Source organism: Accipiter gentilis, chromosome W (assembly GCF_929443795.1).
Source record: "Accipiter gentilis chromosome W, bAccGen1.1, whole genome shotgun sequence".
Lineage (NCBI taxonomy): Eukaryota > Metazoa > Chordata > Aves > Accipitriformes > Accipitridae > Astur > Astur gentilis.
In genome coordinates, this window is record NC_064918.1 from 32,966,468 (window position 1) to 32,991,146 (window position 24,679).

Below are 24,679 nucleotides of genomic sequence, written 5' to 3' on the forward strand. Positions count from 1 at the left end.
ACTGAAAACATCAGTGTTATCAACATTCTTTTCATACTGAACTCAAAACATAGCAGTGTACCAGCTACTAGGAAGACAATTAACTCTATCCCAGCTGAAACCAGGACAAACTGTCATCATTTCTGCTCACTCTGCAAGAATATCTCTATTAGTCTTTATAACAGAAAAGCCAAAATAAGAGATTGTTAAGGTATTTCAACACAAAATTTGTAAGCTTGCCACAGAGACACACATGCAGAAAAGCTAAAAAGTTACATTTATTGAGGCATAATCCCTGTGCTTTACAATCTTCCTTTCTGAATAAAATAATGAGAAACATATTTTGTATTTTAACAAACAACATTCATACAAAATCAGGAAAAAAGAAAAAAAAAAATAATGCTTTGGCACCTTAACTGATGCACAGTAAAAACATCAACTTCCTGAGATTCATTTTCCAGTCTTGTATCAGTCTTTCCCTTAATTTTAAGACTATTTAAAAAAAGCCATTAAATCAACCCTTAAAAGTAATGCAGATTATGGAAACCAACGTATCCATACTATTACATCGTAGAACTGGGTATCCCAGCAGCATGTGAGGCTAAATTGGGTCACATTTCTCTGGCAGGATTGCTTTAATTGAGCTTCCTAATGGCTTGCAGGATCAGAAGCCTAGCTAAGACAAAAAATAATTTTTTCCTTTTATTAAATGATTACTCTCATAAAACAGGCTCATCATCACTTTCCGCAAGAAGGTAACTAAAGAAGACTGGTTCAATGTACTTGCTAACTCCTTACTGGGAAACTTTCCCTGGTGAACAGAGAAGTGAATGATCCAGCTGGATGCTCTAAAGGGCTCCTTCGCAGAATGACTTTCTGCAATCAGAGAATGACCACTTACATTATTATCTCCAAAACATTTGCTGTTTGCCACTACAGAATAAATTAATGAGATACATACTGATGAAGCAACTGGTCAGGATGCCTTTGGAGCAGCAAGGAGAACCCAGAGATAATGATGAGTTCATACTGGTGAAAAATAACATATCAAGGAAATACCAATGGGAGGATTACCAGAAAGGTCAGCAGTAAGGAATGTAAGTGCTGACAAACAGCCTCAGGTACTCCATTTCACAGCATAGAGAAACATTCATAAGCATGGAATCACAAATTTGCTTCAGTGTCCATCCCACCTCCTACACCTGTGAGGAGTTCTGCAAAGCTCCCAAATTTGTCATCTTCGGAAAACTGTTCATCCAGTTCATTTAGGTAGGTCACTGGAAGAAGCACATCCCACAATACATTATGATCTAGTCAGTCTTTGCTTGCTCTCATAAAGTCAAAGCGAAAAGGAGTTATTATCAATACAAAGTAGCAGGAACAATCTCTCACATTCTACTCATACTAAGTCACATATTTAAAAGGTGATCCTACCAGTGCACGTGGAAATGATAGCATTGCACAAATAAAAAAGCCAATACAACAAGAATAGAATAGAATAGATCAGTTGAAAGGGACCTACAACAATCATCTAGACCAACTGCCTGACCAATTCAGGGCTGACCAAAAGTTAAAGCATGTTATTAAAGGCATTATCCAAATGTCTCTTAAACACTGACAGGCATGGGGCATCAACCACCTCTCTAGGAAGCCTGTTCCAGTCTTTGACCACCCTCTCAGTAAAGAAATGCTTCCTAATGTCAAGTCTAAACCTCTCCTGTGGTGCAGCTTTGAGCCATTCCCACGCGTCCTGTCACAGGATACTAGGGAGAAGAGATCAGGACCTCTCGCTCCACTTCCCCTCCTCAGGAAGCTGTAGAGAGCAATGGGGTCATCCCTCAGGTCTCCTTTTCTCCAAACTAGACAAACCCAAAGTCCTTAGCCGCTCCTCATAGGACATGCCTTCCAGCCCTTTCACCAGCTTTGTTGCCCTCCTCTGGACACATTCAAGGACCTTAACGTCCTTTTTAAATTGTGGGGCCCAGAAGCTGCACACAGTACTCGAGGTGAGGCCACACCAGTGCTGAATACAGTAGGATCATCACCTTTTTTGATCGGCTGGTTATGCTGTGTTTGCTGTACCCCAGGATGCCTTTTACCCTCTTGGCCGCCAGGGCACATTGCTGACTCATATTGAGCCTGCTGTCAACCAGCACCCCCAGATCCCTTTCTGCAGGGCTGCTCTCCAGCCACTCCTCTTCCAATCTATACTTGGGTCAGGCATTCCTCCATCCCAGGTGCAGAATCCAGCATTTGGGCTTTCATCCCATTAATCATTGCCCAATGCTCCAATCTATCTAGATCCCTCTGCAAGGCCTCTTGTCCCTCAAAAGAGTCAACAGCACCTCCCAGTCTGGTATCATCAGCAAACTTGCTAATGGTGCATTCAACTCCTGCATCCAGATCATTGATAAATATATTGAACAGGACTGGCCCTAGAATTGAACCCTGAGGAACACCGCTGGTGACCGGTCACCAGCCAGATGCAGCCCCATTCTCTACAACCCTTTGAGCCCTGCCATTCAGCCAGTTCTTCACCCAGTGCACCGTGAACCTGCTCATTCCACAGCTGGACAACTTGTCCAGAAGGATGCTGTGAGGGATGCATTACAAGATGAGCATGCAAGACAATTTTTATCAACAAATGGTCCAGTAGATATTTTAGGGATGCTTAGATACTGATCCCACATGTAACACAAACTTATTTGGTCAATTTTATACTTCTAAATGCAGTCTGGGTGAAAAGTTGTCAGGAACAGTAACAATAGTTCCTTACTCCTCCATTAGCTGCACTAAGAAGATACACAAGTTCTGTTAAGGGAAAAATCTCAGATATTTTCATTATTCAGAATTCACCACCAGCCTCAAAGTAGGATCAAAAATATATTACACATTCATTTTCGGAGGCACTTTTGGCTGCTCATAATGTTGCAAATATTTTGATAAAGAAATTAAAATTTCATTATATAAAAGAATTTGGTTTGATTAAGAAGTAGAAAATTGTGAAGCATAGGTATGGGAGTGTTAAGTTTGAAATGTAGCCATAGGAACTTAGGAACTTTAGAAAATGTACTATGTGTAACCATAAGAATTCAAGTATTGTCTAAAATCAGTTAACCACAGAAACTTTGACAAAGATTTGTTGTGTTTTATTTTAAGAAACTAAGGAAACTGTTAAGGACACCAGTTTGCCGCTTGGAAACCCCTTACCCTTCCCACCTCGATCTAATTATCAAGGATTCCAATCCGTAGAGTTAAGTGAGATTAACCAATGATTGTTTTAACATAAAACTATTAATAAGATGGTGTGACGGAAGGACCAATCATTAGAAAGGTTACATTTAAGAATAGACATAGTATGCATTTTTATGTAAATTAATATAGATAATGGTGAGAATCGTACTGCGCAGAATCACCTAAGAGAGGGTCAAGAAGTGGATGTCCTGGGTTCAGCTGGGATAGAGTTAATTTTTACAGGAACCTGGGAGGTGGGGGGCATAGCCGGGGCAGCTGACCTGAACTAGCCAAGGAGCTATTCCATACCATGTGACATCCTGCCCAGTATATAAATGGGGAGCGGGCCTGGGGGTGGTCTCTGTTTTCGGTGGGGGAAGTGGCGGAGCGTCGGGTCCCGGGTGGTGAGCAGTTGCACTGTGCATCACTCTTTTTGTATACATTTTTTTTCATTAGTGCCGTTGTTGTTGTTGTAATCTCTTTGTGTTTGTCCCAGTAAACTGCCTTTATCTCAACCATCGAGGTTCCAGTTTCTTTTTTCCTTTTCCCTCCTCCGTCTCCTCCCCATCCCACCGGAGGGGGGCGGAGGAGTGAGCGAGCGGCTGCGTGGTCCTTTGTTACCGGCCGGGTTGAAACCACGACAGTCCTTTTTGGCGCCCAACGTGGGGCAGAAGGGTTGAGATAACGACTGATCTGGCCAGAGCGTGTTGAAACAAATTTGCCAAGCGCATTTCTTAGATAAATAGATGTTAGTCACAATGTTGTTTCATCTGTTTACATGGTGGCGTTTTGTAAGCTCTTATATGCTCTATGTATTGCCTGTAGTTGCGTATCTCATCTCTGGGAGAGTGATTGGGATTATCATTTTGCTGTACTGGGCAATGTCGACTTGTGAAATGATTACATCACTGGTCATGAGGTTAAGCTGGTATCTGTATGAGGCAGTGATATAATTTCCATACTTTTAAAATTAGAAGTGAGAACTGGCTTGATACCAATAGTTAAAAAATTCTTGAAATATAAGTTGCTGGTAGAACGTGAGTCACAATATAATACACTTATCTTACCAGTAAAGAAAGCTAACAGAAAAGATTATCGTTTGGCTCAAGATCTTAGAGCAATCAATCAGATAGTGCAAGATATACATCCTGTAGATGCAAACCCGTATACATTACTAACTACCCTCACCAGTGAATAAGGCTGGTTCACGGTTTTAGATCTGAAAGATGCCTTTTTCTGCATCCCTTTGGACTCTAAAAGTCAGGAGCTTTTTGCTTTTGAGCGGGAAAATCCTGAAACAGGGCTAAAGACACAATATACTCAATATACTTGGACTGTTCTACCACAAGGCTTCAAGAATAGCCCAACTATTTTTGGAAATCAGCTGGCGAAGGAATTGGAGATTTGGAGGAAAGAAATGGACAGGGAACTGTATTACAATATGTAGGTGACATCTTAATTGCAGCAGAAACTTGAGAACAATGTTTTTCTTTGACCATAAGCCTCTTGAACTTTATGGGACTTAGTGGATACTGGGTATCAAAGGAAAAGGCGCAGATTGTAAAGGAAACAGTAATTTATCTGGGCTTCAAAATTCTAAAAGGGCAGAGACGATTGGGAATTGAATGGAAATAAGCCATTTGCCACCTCCCAGAGCCACGTACACCAAGAGAACTGCGAGCATTTCTAGGCATGACAGGGTGGTGTCGCCTGTGGATTGTAAATTATGGACTGTTAGTAAAGCCTCTATACGAATTACTAAAAGACTCCCAAAAAGGGACTCTTGAATGGACAAATGACAACAGAGCTGTGTTTAAGCAACTGAAACAAACTCTGATGAAAGCCCCCGTCCTGGGATTGCCAGACCCGACAAAATTTTTTGCACTTCTGAGCGACGAGGAGTGGCACTAGGGGTCCTGGCACAGTTTTTAGGGGGGCAAAGGAGAGCTGTAGCATATTTTTCCAAACAGTTGGACAATGTGAGCCAGGGATGGCCCAGCTGCCTCAAAGCAGTAGCAGCCACAGTATTATTGATTCAAGAGGCTCATAAACTTACTTTAGGGCAAAAGATCACTATGTATGTACCACATATGGTAGCCACAGTTTTAGAACAAAAAGGGGGGCATTGGTTGTCCCCCAGCCGTATGCTGAAATACCAAGTAGTACTACTGGAACAAGATGACATTGATCTCAAGACTACTTCAGTTGTCAATCCTGCAGTGTTTCTCTCCACTGATTGAATGGAGAGTCCACCAGAACATGATTGCTTACAAACAGTAGAAGAAACATATGCTAGCCATCCGGATCTTAAAGACATTCCATTGGAAAATCCAGACTGGGAGTTATATACTGATGGCAGTAGTTTTGTTCGCGATGGGAAGAGACTGTCAGGATACGCTGTGATGACCTTAGATGGCATGGTAGAGGCACGAGCCTTATCTCCCAAAACATCAGCCCAAAAGGCAGAACTAATAGCCTTAACTCAAGCATTGGAACTGAGCGAAGGGAGAAAGGTTAATCTCTGGACAGACTCTAAGTATGCTTTTGGAGCTGTACACGCCCATGTAGCCATCCGGAAAGAGAGAGGACTACTATCAGCACAAGGAACTGAAATCAAGCATGCTGCACAAATACAAGAACTATTAGAGAGCATTCAAAAACCAACGGCAGTTGCAACAATGCATTGCAAAGCCCACCAAACAGGAAAGACCCCACCAGAAATAGGTAATCAATTGGCAGATAAAGCTGCCAAAGAGGCTGCAGAAACAGGTATCATGGCATTATTACCAGAAAAAGAAATAACTTTACCTGAAACACCACCTAAATATGATAATAAAGATGCCAAATTAATAAAGGCCTTACAGGCACAAGAACAGACAGATGGGTGGGCTGTTACACCCACAGGGCAAGTGGTAATCCCACCCTCATTAATGAGAGAAATTGCCAGGCGAGAACATAATAAAGTACATTGGGGAACTCAAAATTTAGTAAAACATCTTCAAAAGATAGTTATAAGCTGGGCAATGACAGAAATTACCCGATCCATTATGGGAAAATGTGAAATTTGTTGTAAAAATAACCCAAATGCTAGCAAGAAGTTAATTTGGGGCGTTACAAAAGGAGGAAATTCCCCAGGAGATTATTGGCAAATTGATTTTAAAGAACTACCTAGAAAAGGGGGATATAGATACATCCTTGTTCTAATTGACACTTTTACTGGATGGCCAGAGTCTTTTCCCCGTCGCACCAACAGAGCTAGGGAAGTAACTAAAATCTTGTTTAAAGAAATTATCCCGAGGTTCGGTGTTCCTTTAGGAATGTCCTCAGACAGAGGACCACATTTTGTTGCTGAAGTTATAAAACAATTGAGTAAAAACTTAGCCATAACATGGGATCTCCATACCCCTTATATGCTGCAATCAAGTGAAAAAGTAGAAAGAATGAACTATACACTTAAATTGCAGATTGGAAATATATGTCAGGAAACATCAATGACTTGGATACAAGCACTACCTTTAGCGCTGTTAAGAATTAGAATACAACCTCATGGTAAAAACAGCTTGAGCCCTTATGAGTTACTTTATGGAAGGCCTTACCAGGCCCCACATATACCAGGGACAATCCACATTAAAGGGGAAATGGATTTAAACAATTACTTAATGTCTTTGGGAAAGACTTTACAGGAATTGCAAAAGTACATGACAACAAGCAGGCCCTTGGAACTGGATACACCAGCCCATTCATTTCAACCTGGAGACTGGGTCTACATCAAGTCGTGGAATTCAGAGCCGCTGACTGAAAACTGGAAAGGACCATTCCAAGTACTCTTGACAACTTACACAGCTGTCAAGGTCCAAGGGAAAGGGCCGTGGATTCATCACTCCAGGATTAAAAGGGCGCCCACCACATGGACAGCTGAACAAAAGTCTCCCTGTGGTGGGTTGACGCTGGCTGGACACCAGATACCCACCAAAGCCGCTCTATCACTCCCCCCCACCTCAGCTGGACAGGGGAGAGAAAATATAACAAAGGGCTCATGGGTCAAGATAAGGACAGGGAGAGATCACTCAACCAATTACCATCACGGGCAAAACAGACTCGACTTGGAGAAAATCAACTTAATTTATTGCCAATCAACCAGAGTAGGGTAATGAGAAATAAAACCAAATCTCAAAACACCTTCTTCCTGGGCACAGCTTCACTCCCGGATTCTCTACCTAACCCCCCCGGTGGCGCAGGGGGACGGGGAATGGGGGTTACGATCAGTTCATCACACATTGTCTCTGACGCTCCATTCTCTTCAGGGGCAGGACTCATCACACTCTTCCCCTGCTCCAGCGTGGGGTCCCTCCCATGGGAGACAGTCCTCCACGAACTTCTCCAACATGAGTCCTTCCCATGGGCTGCAGTTCTTCATGAACTGCTCCAGCATGGGTCCCTTCCATGGCGTGCAGTCCTTCAGGAGCACACTGCTCCAGCATGGGTCCCCCATGGGGTCACAAGTCCTGCCAGAAAACCTGCTCCGTGGGCTCCTCTCCCCATGGATCCGCAGGTCCTGCAAGGAGCCTGCTCCAGCGCGGGCTTCCCATGGGGTCACAGCCTCCTTTGGGCACCCACCTGCTCCGGCATGGGGTCCTCCACAGGCTGCAGGTGGATATCTGCTCCACCATGGATCTCCATGGGCTGCAGGGGGACAGCCTGCCTCACCATGGTCTTCACCAAGGGCTGCAGGGCAATCTCTACTCCGGAGCCTGGAGCACCTCCTCCCCCTCCTTCTTCACTGACCTTGGTGTCTGCAGGCTTGTTTCCCTTACATGTTCTCACTACTCTCTCTGGCGGCAGTTTCTGTGCCCGCTGCAACTTTTTTTCCCTTCTTAAAAATGTTATCCTCGCACACACACACACATGGTGTTCCTTTAGCCTATGGGCTATCCTTCTAATGTGTCCATCGATTTTGGGGCTCTATCTGTTGTAACAGTTCTTCAGGATAAGAGAGAGATGGTGTGAGATGTTGGGTTGTTGTACGCTGTCTCTGGAACTTGTGGCTAGTACATTTGGTGCAACTCATGCCCTTGGTCTGCAGGTCGAAGATGTTGATCTTGAGGAAATTGGTGGGTGCCAGTTCAAGTTCTATCGCTGTTGTACTTGGCTCAGTTTCAAAAGTCCATCCTGTAGTCATTTGGATAATTCTCACAATAATACCCTTGATATGGCATATAGACACTACAGATACAATGACATGCATTGGCAGGTTATTTAGCAGTTAAATATCATACAGCCCAATTCACTGGCTATTCTCTCCCAAAATCAAATCTCCCTGAGGTACACATCGAACTTCCCCATCTTTTTGCATCACCCACCAGGTGTACCCAGGTCCTTGAGCAAAAACAACCCCTTGAATGGGTTTGCCTCTGTGCTGCCAGTTGCTCTTCTTCCATTGCTGTAGCCACCCCCATAGGGCATTTGCCACCATCCATGAGTCAGTATAGAGATAGAGCACTGGCCACTTTTCTCTTTCAGCAATGTCTAATGCTAGCTGGATGGCTTTCACCTCTGCAAACTGACTCGATTCACCTTCTCCTTCAGTGGTTTCTGCGACTAGTCGTGTAGGACTCCATACAGCAGCCTTCCACCTCCGATGTTTTCCCACAATGCGACAGGACCCATCAGTGAACAGGGCATATTGCCTCTCATTTTCTGGCAGTTTATTATACAGTGGGGCCTCTTCAGCCTGTGTCACCTCCTCCTCTGGCGACATTCCAAAATCTTTGCCTTCTGGCCAGTCCGTGATCACTTCTAACATTCCTGGGCGACTGGGGTTTCCTATGCGAGCTTGCTGTGTGATCAGTGCGATCCACTTACTCCACGTGGCGTCAGTCGCGTGATGCGTAGAGGAAACTTTCCCTTTGAACATCCAGCCCAGCACTGGCAGTCGGGGTGCTAAGAGGAGCTGTGTTTCAGTACCAACCACTTCTGAGGCGGCTCGAACTCCTTCATATGCTGCCAAGATCTCTTTTTCAGTTGGAGTATAGCGAGCCTCGGATCCTCGATATCCCCGACTCCAAAACCCCAGAGGTCGGCCACGGGTCTCCCCAGGTGCTTTCTGCCAAAGGCTCCAGGTAGGGCCATTCTCCCCAGCTGCAGTGTAGAGCATATTTTTAATATCTTGTCCTGTCCGCACTGGCCCAAGAGCTACTGCATGAACAATCTCCTGCTTAATCTGTTCAAAGGCTTGTCGCTGCTCAGGCCCCCATTTAAAATCGTTCTTCTTCCGAGTAACTTGGTAGAGAGGGCTTACAATTTGACTGTAATTTGGAATATGCATTCTCCAAAAGCCCACAACACCTAAGAAAGCCTGTGTTTCCTTTTTATTAGTCGGTGAGGACATAGCTGCTATTTTGTTGATGATGTCCACAGGGATCTGACGACGCCCATCTTGCCATTTTAAACCTAAGAACTGGATCTCCTGCGCAGGTCCCTTGACCTTACTTTCTTTTATGGCAAAACCAGCCTTCAAAAGGATTTGGATTATTTTCTTCCCTTTCTCAAAAACTTCTTCTGCCGTGTTGCCCCATACGATGATGTCATCAATATATTGCAGGTGCTCTGGAGCTTCACCTTTTTCTAGTGCAGCCTGGATCAGTCCATGACAAATGGTGGGGCTGTGTTTCCACCCCTGGGGCAGTCGATTCCAGGTGTACTGAACGCCCCTCCAAGTGAAAGCAAACTGAGGCCTGCACTCCGCTGCCAAGGGAATGGAGAAAAATGCATTAGCAATGTCAATTGTGGCATACCACTTAGCTGCCTTTGATTCCAGTTCATATTGAAGCTCTAACATATCTGGCACAGCAGCGCTCAGCGGTGGCGTGACTTCATTCAGCCCACGATAATCTACTGTTAGTCGCCATTCCCCATTAGATTTCCACACGGGCCATATGGGACTATTAAAGGGTGAGTGAGTCTTGCTGATCACTCCTTGGCTCTTCAATTGGCAAATCAGCTTATGGATGGGGATCAGGGAGTCTCGGTTGGTGCGATATTGTCGCCGGTGCACCGTCGTGGTAGCAATTGGCACCTGTTCTTCAACCTTCAGCAACCCCACAACCGAAGGGTCTTGGGAGAGACCCAGCAGGGTAGACAGCTGTTCAGTCTCCTCTGTCTCTAATGCAGCTACACCAAAGGCCCAACAGTACCCCTTTTGGGTCCTTGAAATACCCCCTCCTGAGATAATCTATACCAAGGATGCACGGGGCCTCTGGGCCAGTCGCAATGGGGTGTTTATGCCACTCATTCCCGGTTAGACTCATTTCAGCTTCCAATACGGTTAGCTCTTGGGATCCGCCTGTCACACCAGAGATACAGATGGGTTCTGCCCCTTTATAACTTGATGGCATTAGGGTACATTGTGCACCAGTGTCCACTAGAGCCTTATATTCCTGTGGGTCTGATGTGCCAGGCCATCGAATCCACACTGTCCAGTAGACTCGGTTGTCCCTCTCCTCCACCCGGCTGGAGGCAGGGCCCCTCTAATCCTGGTTAGAATATCCGTTACTCACTTTCTGCACACGTGAATCAGAAGTCCCTTCAAGGGGATCAGAAATGAGATCAGCCCATCTACTGCGTCTGGGGGACTGCTCACGGGAAACTGGAGCAGCAGTTTTCCAAGAAGAATTCTCTTTTCTGGTTGGTTTTTCTCGCAACTCCTGTACTCGTGCATCCAAGACTGAGGTAGGTTTTCCATCCCACTTCCTCATGTCCTCTCCATGGTCACGCAGGTAAAACCACAGGTTAGCCCGTCGAGTGTAGTTTCTCTCTCCTCTCTCTTGGGCAGAGGAACGCTTACTCCCAATAACTGCGATGCGGGCCTGTACAGGTGAGGAGGAGGACATATCCACTTTGAATTGCTGGAACTCTCGGGACAATTCCTCTACAGCTGAGACACAGGCCCATAGGGAGGAAGAGAGACTTCCTTCGTATTGCCGGAGTTGGACAGCCAATTCATCCACCGTTTGTCCATAGCCTTCTCTCCAGGACATTACTGCCAATGAGTTGGCATAGGTTGGTGGTGCACTTCGTAGAAACTTCCGTCACATGGGTTGTGTGCATTGGACCTCATCTGGATCTGTGGGTGACTGCACATTTTCTGCATCATTATAAATCACCTCCAGCACAGCTAATTCTCTCAGGTACTGGATACCTCTCTCCATGGTGGTCCACTTGCCTTGGTGACATGTAACTTCATCCCTGAAGGGGTATCTTTCCTTTACACCTAACAGAAGTCGCCTCCAGAGGCTGAGGACTTGTGTTTTTCTCCCAATCGCCTTGTCGATGCCCCCTTCCCTAGATAGAGATCCCAACTGCTTGGCTTCCTTACCCTCTAATTCCACACTACTAGCCCTGCTATCCCAGCATCGGAGCAGCCAGGTAACAATGTGCTCACCTGGGTGGCGGCTAAAATCTTTTCGCATGTCACGCAACTCACTCATGGATAGAGATCGGGTAATTATTTCAGGTTCTGCCTCTACCTCCTCTTCTCGCGATGACCCTGCTTCATTTTCATCTCTCACTAAGCGAACTGATTTCTTTGTGTGTTTCTTTTTCTGTACAGGGGCGACTGATACTGGCACAGGCTGGTTCTCTGGTTTAGCGGCAGTGTCTGTCACCGGGGTAGGGGTAGTCACGGTACCTGTTGTCGTGGTAGGGGCAGCCACGGTGTCTGTTGTCGGGGTTGGGGTAGCCACGGTGCCTGTTGTCCTGTTTTCCATCTTTTCTCCCTGAGGGTGCTGCCTAGTATCAAGCAGTGTTTGGTAGATACTGGCCAGGGCCCAGCACAATGTAGTGAGTTGTGTGTCTCTGGGATAGCCACAGCATTTTTCTTTCAAATATTCTATCACTTCATGAGGGTTCTGTAGTTGTTCGGGAGTGAACTTCCAAGTCACTGGCGGTGAGAAGTTCTCTAGATACCTGCCCACATCCTCCCACATGCCGTGCCACCCATGAGTATCCAGATTTGGGGGAGATCTCTGAGTGGTACTCTTAAAGAGCCTTTTTGTAGCCCTAAACAAGACCTGAAACATATTCAGGAGGCATAGCACTAACAGCACACTGGCTTGCGCATCCCAAGGATATTCAAAATTCTCAAAAGCTGTTGTAATTAGTCGGAAGGAGAAAAGGGAGGTGAACGGACGGGGGAGGTATCCCCCCCTAATTTCCCCATGGATTGGGTGTAATTACCAATAAAATCCGACAGAAGGTGCCCAAAGTATGGAAATTATATCACTGCCTCATACAGATACCAGCTTAACCTCATGACCAGTGATGTAATCATTTCACAAGTCGACATTGCCCAGTACAGCAAAATGATAATCCCAATCACTCTCCCAGAGATGAGATACGCAACTACAGGCAATACATAGAGCATATAAGAGCTTACAAAACGCCACCATGTAAACAAATGAAACAACATTGTGACTAACATCTATATATCTAAGAAATGCGTTTGGCAAATTTGTTTCAACACGCTCTGGCCAGATCAGTCGTTATCTCAACCCTTCTGCCCCACGTTGGGCGCCAAAAAGGACTGTCGTGGTTTCAACCCGGCCGGTAACAAAGGACCACGCAGCCGCTCGCTCACTCCTCCGCCCCCCTCCGGTGGGATGGGGAGGAGACGGAGGAGGGAAAAGGAAAAAAGAAACTGGAACCTCGATGGTTGAGATAAAGGCAGTTTACTGGGACAAACACAAAGAGATTACAACAACAACAACGGCACTAATGAAAAAAAATGTATACAAAAAGAGTGATGCACAGTGCAACTGCTCACCACCCGGGACCCGACGCTCCGCCACTTCCCCCACCGAAAACAGAGACCACCCCCTGGCCCGCTCCCCATTTATATACTGGGCAGGATGTCACATGGTATGGAATAGCTCCTTGGCTAGTTCAGGTCAGCTGCCCCGGCTATGCCCCCCACCTCCCAGGTTCCTGTAAAAATTAACTCTATCCCAGCTGAACCCAGGACATCCACTTCTTGACCCTCTCTTAGGTGATTCTGCGCAGTACGATTCTCACCATTATCTATATTAATTTACATAAAAATGCATACTATGTCTATTCTTAAATGTAACCTTTCTAATGATTGGTCCTTCCGTCACACCATCTTATTAATAGTTTTATGTTAAAACAATCATTGGTTAATCTCACTTAACTCTACGGATTGGAATCCTTGATAATTAGATCGAGGTGGGAAGGGTAAGGGGTTTCCAAGCGGCAAACTGGTGTCCTTAACAGTTTCCTTAGTTTCTTAAAATAAAACACAACAAATCTTTGTCAAAGTTTCTGTGGTTAACTGATTTTAGACAATACTTGAATTCTTATGGTTACACATAGTACATTTTCTAAAGTTCCTAAGTTCCTATGGCTACATTTCAAACTTAACACTCCCATACCTATGCTTCACAATTTTCTACTTCTTAATCAAACCAAATTCTTTTATATAATGAAATTTTAATTTCTTTATCAAAATATTTGCAACATTATGAGCAGCCAAAAGTGCCTCCGAAAATGAATGTGTAATATATTTTTGATCCTACTTTGAGGCTGGTGGTGAATTCTGAATAATGAAAATATCTGAGATTTTTCCCTTAACAGAACTTGTGTATCTTCTTAGTGCAGCTAATGGAGGAGTAAGGAACTATTGTTACTGTTCCTGACAACTTTTCACCCAGACTGCATTTAGAAGTATAAAATTGACCAAATAAGTTTGTGTTACATGTGGGATCAGTATCTAAGCATCCCTAAAATATCTACTGGACCATTTGTTGATAAAAATTGTCTTGCATGCTCATCTTGTAATGCATCCCTCACAGCATCCTTCTGGACAAGTTGTCCAGCTGTGGAATGAGCAGGTTCACGGTGCACTGGGTGAAGAACTGGCTGAATGGCAGGGCTCAAAGGGTTGTAGAGAATGGGGCTGCATCTGGCTGGTGACCGGTCACCAGCGGTGTTCCTCAGGGTTCAATTCTAGGGCCAGTCCTGTTCAATATATTTATCAATGATCTGGATGCAGGAGTTGAATGCACCATTAGCAAGTTTGCTGATGATACCAGACTGGGAGGTGCTGTTGACTCTTTTGAGGGACAAGAGGCCTTGCAGAGGGATCTAGATAGATTGGAGCATTGGGCAATGATTAATGGGATGAAAGCCCAAATGCTGGATTCTGCACCTGGGATGGAGGAATGCCTGACCCAAGTATAGATTGGAAGAGGAGTGGCTGGAGAGCAGCCCTGCAGAAAGGGATCTGGGGGTGCTGGTTGACAGCAGGCTCAATATGAGTCAGCAATGTGCCCTGGCGGCCAAGAGGGTAAAAGGCATCCTGGGGTACAGCAAACACAGCATAACCAGCCGATCAAAAAAGGTGATGATCCTACTGTATTCAGCACTGGTGTGGCCTCACCTCGAGTACTGTGTGCAGCTTCTGGGCCCCACAATTTAAAAAGGACGTTAAGGTCCTTGAATGTGTCCAGAGGAGGGCAACAAAGCTGGTGAAAGGGCTGGAAGGCATGTCCTATGAGGAGCGGCTAAGGACTTTGGGTTTGTCTAGTTTGGAGAAAAGGAGACCTGAGGGATGACCCCATTGCTCTCTACAGCTTCCTGAGGAGGGGAAGTGGAGCGAGAGGTCCTGATCTCTTCTCCCTAGTATCCTGTGACAGGACGCGTGGGAATGGCTCAAAGCTGCACCACAGGAGAGGTTTAGACTTGACATTAGGAAGCATTTCTTTACTGAGAGGGTGGTCAAAGACTGGAACAGGCTTCCTAGAGAGGTGGTTGATGCCCCATGCCTGTCAGTGTTTAAGAGACATTTGGATAATGCCTTTAATAACATGCTTTAACTTTTGGTCAGCCCTGAATTGGTCAGGCAGTTGGTCTAGATGATTGTTGTAGGTCCCTTTCAACTGATCTATTCTATTCTATTCTTGTTGTATTGGCTTTTTTATTTGTGCAATGCTATCATTTCCACGTGCACTGGTAGGATCACCTTTTAAATATGTGACTTAGTATGAGTAGAATGTGAGAGATTGTTCCTGCTACTTTGTATTGATAATAACTCCTTTTCGCTTTGACTTTATGAGAGCAAGCAAAGACTGACTAGATCATAATGTATTGTGGGATGTGCTTCTTCCAGTGACCTACCTAAATGAACTGGATGAACAGTTTTCCGAAGATGACAAATTTGGGAGCTTTGCAGAACTCCTCACAGGTGTAGGAGGTGGGATGGACACTGAAGCAAATTTGTGATTCCATGCTTATGAATGTTTCTCTATGCTGTGAAATGGAGTACCTGAGGCTGTTTGTCAGCACTTACATTCCTTACTGCTGACCTTTCTGGTAATCCTCCCATTGGTATTTCCTTGATATGTTATTTTTCACCAGTATGAACTCATCATTATCTCTGGGTTCTCCTTGCTGCTCCAAAGGCATCCTGACCAGTTGCTTCATCAGTATGTATCTCATTAATTTATTCTGTAGTGGCAAACAGCAAATGTTTTGGAGATAATAATGTAAGTGGTCATTCTCTGATTGCAGAAAGTCATTCTGCGAAGGAGCCCTTTAGAGCATCCAGCTGGATCATTCACTTCTCTGTTCACCAGGGAAAGTTTCCCAGTAAGGAGTTAGCAAGTACATTGAACCAGTCTTCTTTAGTTACCTTCTTGCGGAAAGTGATGATGAGCCTGTTTTATGAGAGTAATCATTTAATAAAAGGAAAAAATTATTTTTTGTCTTAGCTAGGCTTCTGATCCTGCAAGCCATTAGGAAGCTCAATTAAAGCAATCCTGCCAGAGAAATGTGACCCAATTTAGCCTCACATGCTGCTGGGATACCCAGTTCTACGATGTAATAGTATGGATACGTTGGTTTCCATAATCTGCATTACTTTTAAGGGTTGATTTAATGGCTTTTTTTAAATAGTCTTAAAATTAAGGGAAAGACTGATACAAGACTGGAAAATGAATCTCAGGAAGTTGATGTTTTTACTGTGCATCAGTTAAGGTGCCAAAGCATTATTTTTTTTTTTCTTTTTTCCTGATTTTGTATGAATGTTGTTTGTTAAAATACAAAATATGTTTCTCATTATTTTATTCAGAAAGGAAGATTGTAAAGCACAGGGATTATGCCTCAATAAATGTAACTTTTTAGCTTTTCTGCATGTGTGTCTCTGTGGCAAGCTTACAAATTTTGTGTTGAAATACCTTAACAATCTCTTATTTTGGCTTTTCTGTTATAAAGACTAATAGAGATATTCTTGCAGAGTGAGCAGAAATGATGACAGTTTGTCCTGGTTTCAGCTGGGATAGAGTTAATTGTCTTCCTAGTAGCTGGTACACTGCTATGTTTTGAGTTCAGTATGAAAAGAATGTTGATAACACTGATGTTTTCAGTTGTTGCTAAGTAGTGTTTAGACTCAAGTCAAGGATTTTTCAGCTTCTCATGCCCAGCCAGCGAGAAAGCTGGAGGAGCACAAGAAGTTGGCACAGGACACAGCCAGGGCACCTGATCCAAACTGGCCAACAGGGTATTCCATACCATGTGACATCCCATCTAGTATAGGAACTGGGGGGAGTGGGGGCGTGGGGAATCGCCGCTCGGGGACTGGCTGGGTGTTGATTGGCGGGTGGTGAGCAATTGCACTGTGCATCATTTCTACATTCCAATCCTTTTATTATTGCTGTTGTCATTTTATTAGTGTTATCATTATCATTATTAGTTTCTTCTTTTCTGTTCTATTAAACTGTTCTTATCTCAACCCACGAGTTTTACTTCTTTTCACGATTTTCTCCCCCATCCCACTGGGTGCAGGGGGGGGAGTGAGTGAGCGGCTGCGTGGTGCTTACTTGCTGACTGGTGTTAAATCACGACACAGTTCTACAGATAATTAGACAGAATGAAAAACAAAGAACAGTGTCAAAAAATAAAGATGCATCACATTATTTATGGATCACTTCATATTGATATGGATCTGGATGGAGACCTGGTATTCTGGATTAGACTAGATCAGATCAGCATGCTATTTCCTTTCTAATTTAGTTTAGCATGCCCTAAACAGATAAATGTTTAAGTCTAGTCTGTCTTTGATGTTAATTTGTTGTTAGCATTGATACGTTCCATTCTTTCTCTTTAATAGGCTCATGTTGGGGGCAGTGGGTGTTCTATTGCTTAGTTTCTTAGTTTACTTGAAATTACTGCAATCTTAGAATCATAGAATCATTTAGGTTGGAAAATACCCTTAAGCTCATAGAGTCCAACTGTTAACCTAACACTGCCAAGTCCACCAATAAACCATGTCCCTAAGCACTACATCTACACATCTTTTCAATACCTCCAGGGATGGTGACTCAACCACTTCCCTGGGCAGCCTGTTCCAATGCTTGATAACCCTTTTGGTGAAGACATTTTTCCTAATATCCAATCTAAACCGCCCCTGGTGCAACTTGAGGCCGTTTCCCCTCATCCTATCACTTGTTACTTGGGAAAAGAGACCGACACCCACCTCACTACAACCTCCTTTCAGGTAGTTGTAGAGAGCGATAAGGTCTCCCCTGAGCCTCCTTTTCTCCAGACTAAACAACCCCAGCTCCCTCAGACGCTCCTCATAAGACTTGTTCTCTAGACCCTTCACCAGCTTTGTTGCTCTTCTTTGGACACACTCCAGCACCTCAATGTCTTTCTTGTAGCGAGGGGCCCAAAACTGAACACAGTACTCAAGGTGCAGCCTCACCAGTGCCGAGTACAGGGGGGACGATCACCTCCCTGGTCCTGCTGGCCACACTACTTCTGATACAGTCCAGGATGCTATTGGCCGCCTTGGCCACTTGGGCACACTGCTCGCTCATATTCAGACGGCTGTCAACCAGCACCCCCAGGTCTTTTTCTGCTGGGCAGCTTTCCAGCCACTCTTCCCCAAGCCTGTAGTGTTGCATGTGGTTGTTGTGACCCAAGTGCAGGACACGACACTTAGCCTTGTTGAATCTTAAGATATAAAATGCCAGGACAACATATAGCTGGGTAAAGAGCATTGCTGTGCGGGAAGAAGAGCCGACAGCCTTTCTTGTGTATAAAGTAGACATGATGAAATGATAAATGACAGCAAAAAAGTGTCATATGAGTGAATTTCAATAAAGAAGCATTGTTTTCAGAAACTGTACGTTTGCAGTACAGCAATAACTTCTCCTTGAATTGCTTTAGTTTCTACTATGTATCGCTTTATGTTTAGAAAGCACCGTCCTAATCTGTACCTGCAATACCACTTCCTTTTGAGAGCTGATGATACCGAAATTCACGGCTTGTAAATGAATACTCTCTAAGACTCGTTTTGGAGTTTTAGAAAGCAGGCATTCTTTATTGCAGCACTGGATGCACGGGGGATAATTCCACCTAGCGTGCATGCCACAGCTTCAGCACAAACAGGTTATATAGAGTAACTAATTACATATTAATCAGATTAGTATACATATACATAAAAATTATTGTAACTGATTCTCATAGTACTGCCTACATCCAATCATGCACAATGGTTCTCCATTTGAGTCGAAGGGCTGTTTTTACGACCACCAACCCATTTGAAATTCTGTTGGCTGACCTTGAAGTCTTTGTTCTTCATCCTTGTTCTTTGATCTTGGAGCTTAACATGGTTTCAGTCACATATGGTCAGTTTCAATATTATTCTTATCTAATGTACAGGAACATCCAGTCATAAGAACAAAGAACTGCAAAATTTATTAGTAACTACCTCTATTAGTTAATTACTTGGCTACACTTTTGTCTATTGTTTCAATCATAGTGTTATATAAGATTTGTAATAATTATTTACCAAATCTGACCTTCACAGTCACCTAGCAGCAAACCAGTTTCCACGGCTGGTACAAAATATTAAAACCATAAAAATATTTAGACATACCATACAGAATGTATGGACATATGCTATCACTGATAGAAGCTTTTGTAGAGCTGAGATGGAGGCTTCAGCAATTAAAATCACCATAGACTTTGGGAGTAAGAGAGCGGATCATTTGAAATGGTGTGCATCAGTTATATTTCACTCAAACGTGGATTTAGGGTATGTACCTAGCCGATATCTTGTAAAAATCTGGTGTAGATTAAGCAGAACATGCTTTTCTCTCTGCTAAACAGGAGACACTTCTTTGCCTTTGATCCCCTGGGTATATAAGCTACTACTTGCAGTGACTTCGGGATATCTTTGTATGCTGTTTTGTGTTTGACTTCATTTAGGGCTTCTACTTTTAACAGCTTCCAGAAAATTAATTATCAGCCTGCTTAGATCTAAGTGACATAATTTGAGGGTTTTATGATATATTTGAGACCCCACACTACTTGATGTTAATCTGCATGGGTTTTTTTGTTTGGGTTTGTTTTGGGGTTTTGGGTTTTTTTTTGAGAAAGGATGTCCTGGTTTTGGCTGGGATAGAGTTAATTTTCTTCCTAGTAGCTGGTACAGTGTGTTTTGGATTTAGTGTGAGAAGAATGTTGAAAACACACTGATGTTTTAGTTGTTGCTAAGTAGTGCTTATCCTAAGTTAAGGATTTTTCAGTTTCCCATGCTCTGCCAGCAAGCAGGTACACAAGAAGCTGGGAGGGAGCATAGCCAAGACAGCTGACCTGAACTAGCCAAAGGGATATTCCATACCATGTGACATCATGCTCAGTATATAAACTGGAGGGAGTTGGCTGGGAGGGGCAGATCGCTGCTCGGGCATAGGTCAGCGGGTGGTGAGAAATTGCATTGTGCATCACTTGTTTTTTCTCTTGGGTTTTTTTTTTTTTTTTTTTTTTAGATAAGCAAAATAAAATGTAATAGTAACAGTAATAATAAGGTACATCTGAACAGGAGCAAAACAGTTGGTGTTGAGGAACCAAGGTAAACATTAGATGCGTTTCAGGGTTTAATTCAGACTGGCTCACCTAGTACTCTGGCCTCAATGTCCATTAACAATTTGAGTGTATCAATCAGCTAGGAGAGTGTCTTCCAGTTCAGCTTCATCCAAAAGAAATCCAGTTTATGCACTGTAAGATTACCCTGAAATTCTAATTGAAGCATGGTAGACAGAGACTAGCAAAGTCCCTTCAAAAATATGCTCCTGATCCAAGCTAAAACCCTAATGTAAACAAAAACTGAATGCTCCTGCAGCAAAAAAGCATCAGTTTTATTTGCTTTAGAGTGAACTGCTTTGGGGTCTTTGTTTAGCAGAGCATTTAAATATTGTTCCATTGCTTCAAAGAGATCACATCAGTGGGCACATGCCAAGATGTAACTGGCTTCTATGGCCTCTGATAAGAAACTTGCTTAAGATAAGAATCAGGGTTCGATGGTGATTCACTTTAGTGGTTACTGGTTCACTAGCTGATGAGTGAAGAATCATTTACAGTCGTTCACAAGATCCAGCATTTTAATACTGTTACTGCTATACCATCATTCTTAGCAACAAGTAAAGAAGAAAATAAGTTGAGTTGCTCAAAGAAAGAGGTCAGTTCTCTGCATATCAAAACCCCAGCATTTCAAAACTCCATTAAAACCAACAGTTCATGGATGTATTATTTGTACACACAAATGCCTTTGGCTTTCTGTTATTCTACAAAAAAAAGGCAATATAAACTAAACTACAAAACTGAAACAATTTTAAATGTTTTAATTGAGGGAGTTGTGTGTTCCAGTAGCATGTGACTTTCTAGAAATTCTTCCCACTTTAGAATAAGGTCTACAACACTGACAAACTGTCCCAGCATTTTACAGTATTACATCGTGTAAATATAGTAACCATGTATTTAAAATAATCATTATGCCTGGTGGAGATGCTCCTAATACTGAATATTTTAGATTAGGAGTTTTCATCCAGTGTAAACATAAACTGGGTATGAGATGACTCCACTCAAGTTAGTCACATATGTTTTGCTATCCTATATCATGTATAACTTAAGAAATAGTTAGCTGTATATATGTGAGTTTGACTTCTAGATTGAAATATTAATGCATTGGGACATGGCTAGAGATTCTTTTGTAAATATTTATGTCTCTAAAATATATCAGTTTTCTGTATTTGAGACATCTAAATTCATTTCCATGAACGCTTTCTCTTTGAAAGCCCTTGGAAACTACATTACAATATTTTTATAGCTATGGTTATTTCATTTGGTTGATCCTGTCAAATTAGTTGGGGACAGAGAATTCACTACTAGGTTAGGTATAAAACAGGTCATTTTGTTTTGCTATTCCTGAGAGTAGTTTTGCTTCCTCCCACCCCATGACTGTTAAATACTGATGCAATAAGGAACTGAAACCTGCTTTTAGCAATAGCAAAAAGGTACAGGAAAGGATTAAAAGTGTTTTTTATTTGCTGGCTAAGCCCTGTAATGTATTGTCATAGCTGCAGGCTCTGATTCATAAAGATTCAATTGTGGCTGTGTTTCAATAGCAGTGAGTCCATTCATGAGGCATGTACCTTCCTATCTGAGTCTGGGTGTTCTTAAGTTCTTATTGCTGACTAGAAATGGACATTGAGCAGACTTTAAGTCAATGGGAAGCTTTTAATTGATCTTCAGTAATTTCGTAGCTATTAGACTGTATTTCGTTTAACATACTGTAAATTGAAATATTCATATTGTGCTCCATGACTGTTCTCATCTTTTAAATACAGGATACTGGCTTGTAGTGGTTGCAGGCTGTGTGGTTCACTCTGCTTAAGCTTACTGCCTCTGGCCTAAAAGATGACGATAATATTTTCCATTTTATTCCTCTAGATGCAATGTTCAGCTGGAGGCAGAGAGACAAAGCAACTTTTACTAGAGGAAGTCCTTACTGCTTCTAATTTCTCATTTACCTGCTATTACATGAATAAAAACTGAAGCCATGACTCTGACAAAGAGGAGACAGAAGTGTAATGGATGTGTCTGGTTGTGATGTCTGCATCCAGTCAAAGTGGTTTCGGGGAAGACAGATAACAACACAATAGCCAAGGTCTAATTTGAACAATGCACCCACCTAACCACAGTGCTGATCAATGTTCAACTCAAGCCAAATTTGAAAGAAGCTAACATCTGTATTTGGTATGTAAATATGACTATGAGTCAATTATCTTACTCCATAAATAGTAGATAGCCCAGAGCCTGTTGAGCTCTCCTGCATTGCAGCAAGCTGCACGCCAGGATCTCCCGTTCAGTAGGGATGCCTCTCAAGGTTACTCCTCGAGGTTGAGAGAGTCCTTGCCGCAACAGATTCTCGGTAAGTGATTAATAGCACGCTAAACTTTGAAATCTTAGCTAAGTGATTGTCCTGGTTTCAGCTGGGATAGAGTTAACTGTCTTCCTAGTAGCTGGTACAGTGCTATGTTTTGAGTTCAGTATGCGAAGAATGTTGATAACACTGATGATTTCAGTTGTTGCTAAATAATGTTTAGACTATAGTCAAGGATTTTTCAGCTTCTCATGCCCAGGCAACGAGAAAGCTGCAGGGGCACAAGAAATTGGCACAGGACACAGCCAGGGCACCTGACTCAAACAGGTCAACGGTGTATTCCATACCATGGGACGTCCCATCTAGCATAGGAACTGGGAAGTGGGGGCAGGGAATCGTCGCTCTGGGACTGGCTGGGTGTTGGTCGGATTAAGTTTTTCGCTTTGATGTATTGTATAACACTGGTTTATGGTATTATAAAGTCATCGGCTGTGGGATTAATCCGGTATTTGTACTTAGCATTGTCACCTTTATACTGCAGGAGCCATCTGTGGGAAACTATTAATAATTATACCATTTACCTTTCCTCCATGGAAAACCAGTCTATGGGTGGGGTACCTTTCTTCCCCTCTCCTTTCTCCTTCAGTCCAGTTACAATGGTGTTTGAGAATTTTGAAAAATTTGAATACTCCTGGGGTGTTGGGACTAGCACGGTCCTAGCCCTACTGCTAGGAATTAGCATGCTTCTGAATGTGGTTCAGCTCTCGTTTAAGGTTAAACAGCTATTTAAGAAGATCACCCAGAGATCTGCCCCAAGGCTGGATAATTATGAGTGGCAGGGTGTGTGGGGTAGTATGGGCAAGTACCTAGAAAAGTGGGCACCTCCAATGTTTTGGAAATTCACCCCTGAACAAGTGCAGGATCCAGAAGAACTAGTAAAATATTTGGAAAAGGTATGCTGTCACCCCGGCAGCTCCAGAGATATACAAATCACTGCAACGTGCTGGGGCCTGGCCCATGCCTATCGAGCCCTTTTCGACACCATCAGTACCCTCAAGGGGAAGAGAAAGTCTCTAGACCTAACAACAAAACAATGAGCACCGCGGCCACCCAAACCTCGGCAATGGGTGCTGCAGCACCTCCAGCCCCGGCAACAAGCATTGCAGGCACCCAGACCTTGGCAACAGGCACCATGACCCCTCCAGCCCTGGTGACGAGAACTCGAGCTACCCAAACCTCAGCAACAGGCACTGCAGCCCCTCCAGCCCGGGCAATGAGCACAGCAGCTACCCAAACCTTGGCAACAGGCACTGCGGTCCCTCCAGCCCTACCGACGAGCACTGCTGCTACCCAAACCTCGGCAACAGACACTGCGGTTATCCAAAACCTGGCGAGCGATACTGCAACTGAACCAGCGGACCAACCTGCACCAGTATCAGTTGCCCCTGTACAGAACAGGAAATATACAAAAAAATCAGTTTGCTTAGCGAAGGATGAAGGTGAACCAGGGTCATCACGGGAACCGGAGGAAGAGGCAGAACCAGAGGTAATAACCCGGTCTCTATCCTTGAGTGAGCTGCGGGATTTGCGAAAAGATTTTGGCCGCCGTATAGGTGAGCATATTATCACCTGGCTCCTCCGATGCTGGGACAGTGGGGCTAATAGCTTGGAATTAGAAGGTGGGGAAGCCAAGCAGCTGGGATCACTTGCCAGGGAAGGTGGCATTGACAAGGCAATTGGAAAAGGGACACAAGCCATCAGCCTCTGGAGGCAACTCTTGTCAAGTGTGAAGGAAAGGTACCCCTTTAAGGAAGATGTTATATGTCAATCAAGCAAGTGGACAACCATGGCAAAAGGTATCCAATATCTGAGGGAATTAGCTGTGCTAGAGACGATTCATCATGACCCGGACAACCCACAATTACCCAAAGATCCAGACGAAGTCCAATGCACACGACCCATGTGGTGGAAGTTTGTACAGAGGGCACCATCGTCCTATGCCAACTCACTGGCAACAATGGCCTGGAAAGACGAAGAGGCACCGACAGTGGAGGAAGTGGCGCGCCAACTCCATCAATACGAAGAAAATCTCTCCTCCTCCCTACAAGCCTGCATTTTGGCTGTGGAGAAGCTGTCCCAGGATGTCCAACAAATCAAAGAGGATATGTCCTACTCCACACTTGTAAGGACCAATGTCTCAGCTATTAGGAGTGAGCGGTCTCCTGC

General features: G+C 43.8%; 2 protein-coding genes across 4 annotated transcripts in view; one reads left to right on the forward strand and one right to left on the reverse strand.

Annotated features, from left to right (window-relative positions):
- Window positions 1-24,679, reverse strand: part of CDC42SE2 (CDC42 small effector 2) — a 328,251-nt gene that overhangs the window by 20,959 nt on the left and 282,613 nt on the right. The window lies entirely within an intron of this gene.
- LOC126035459 (uncharacterized) overlaps window positions 23,719-24,679 on the forward strand; it is a 34,365-nt gene continuing 33,404 nt past the window's right edge. For both annotated transcript variants that reach the window (XM_049794069.1, XM_049794070.1), the window contains exon 1: window positions 23,719-24,171. In XM_049794069.1, coding sequence (XP_049650026.1) covers window positions 23,727-24,171 — 445 coding nt within the window. In that variant the 5' untranslated portion in view covers window positions 23,719-23,726. The remainder of the gene's footprint in view (window positions 24,172-24,679) is intronic.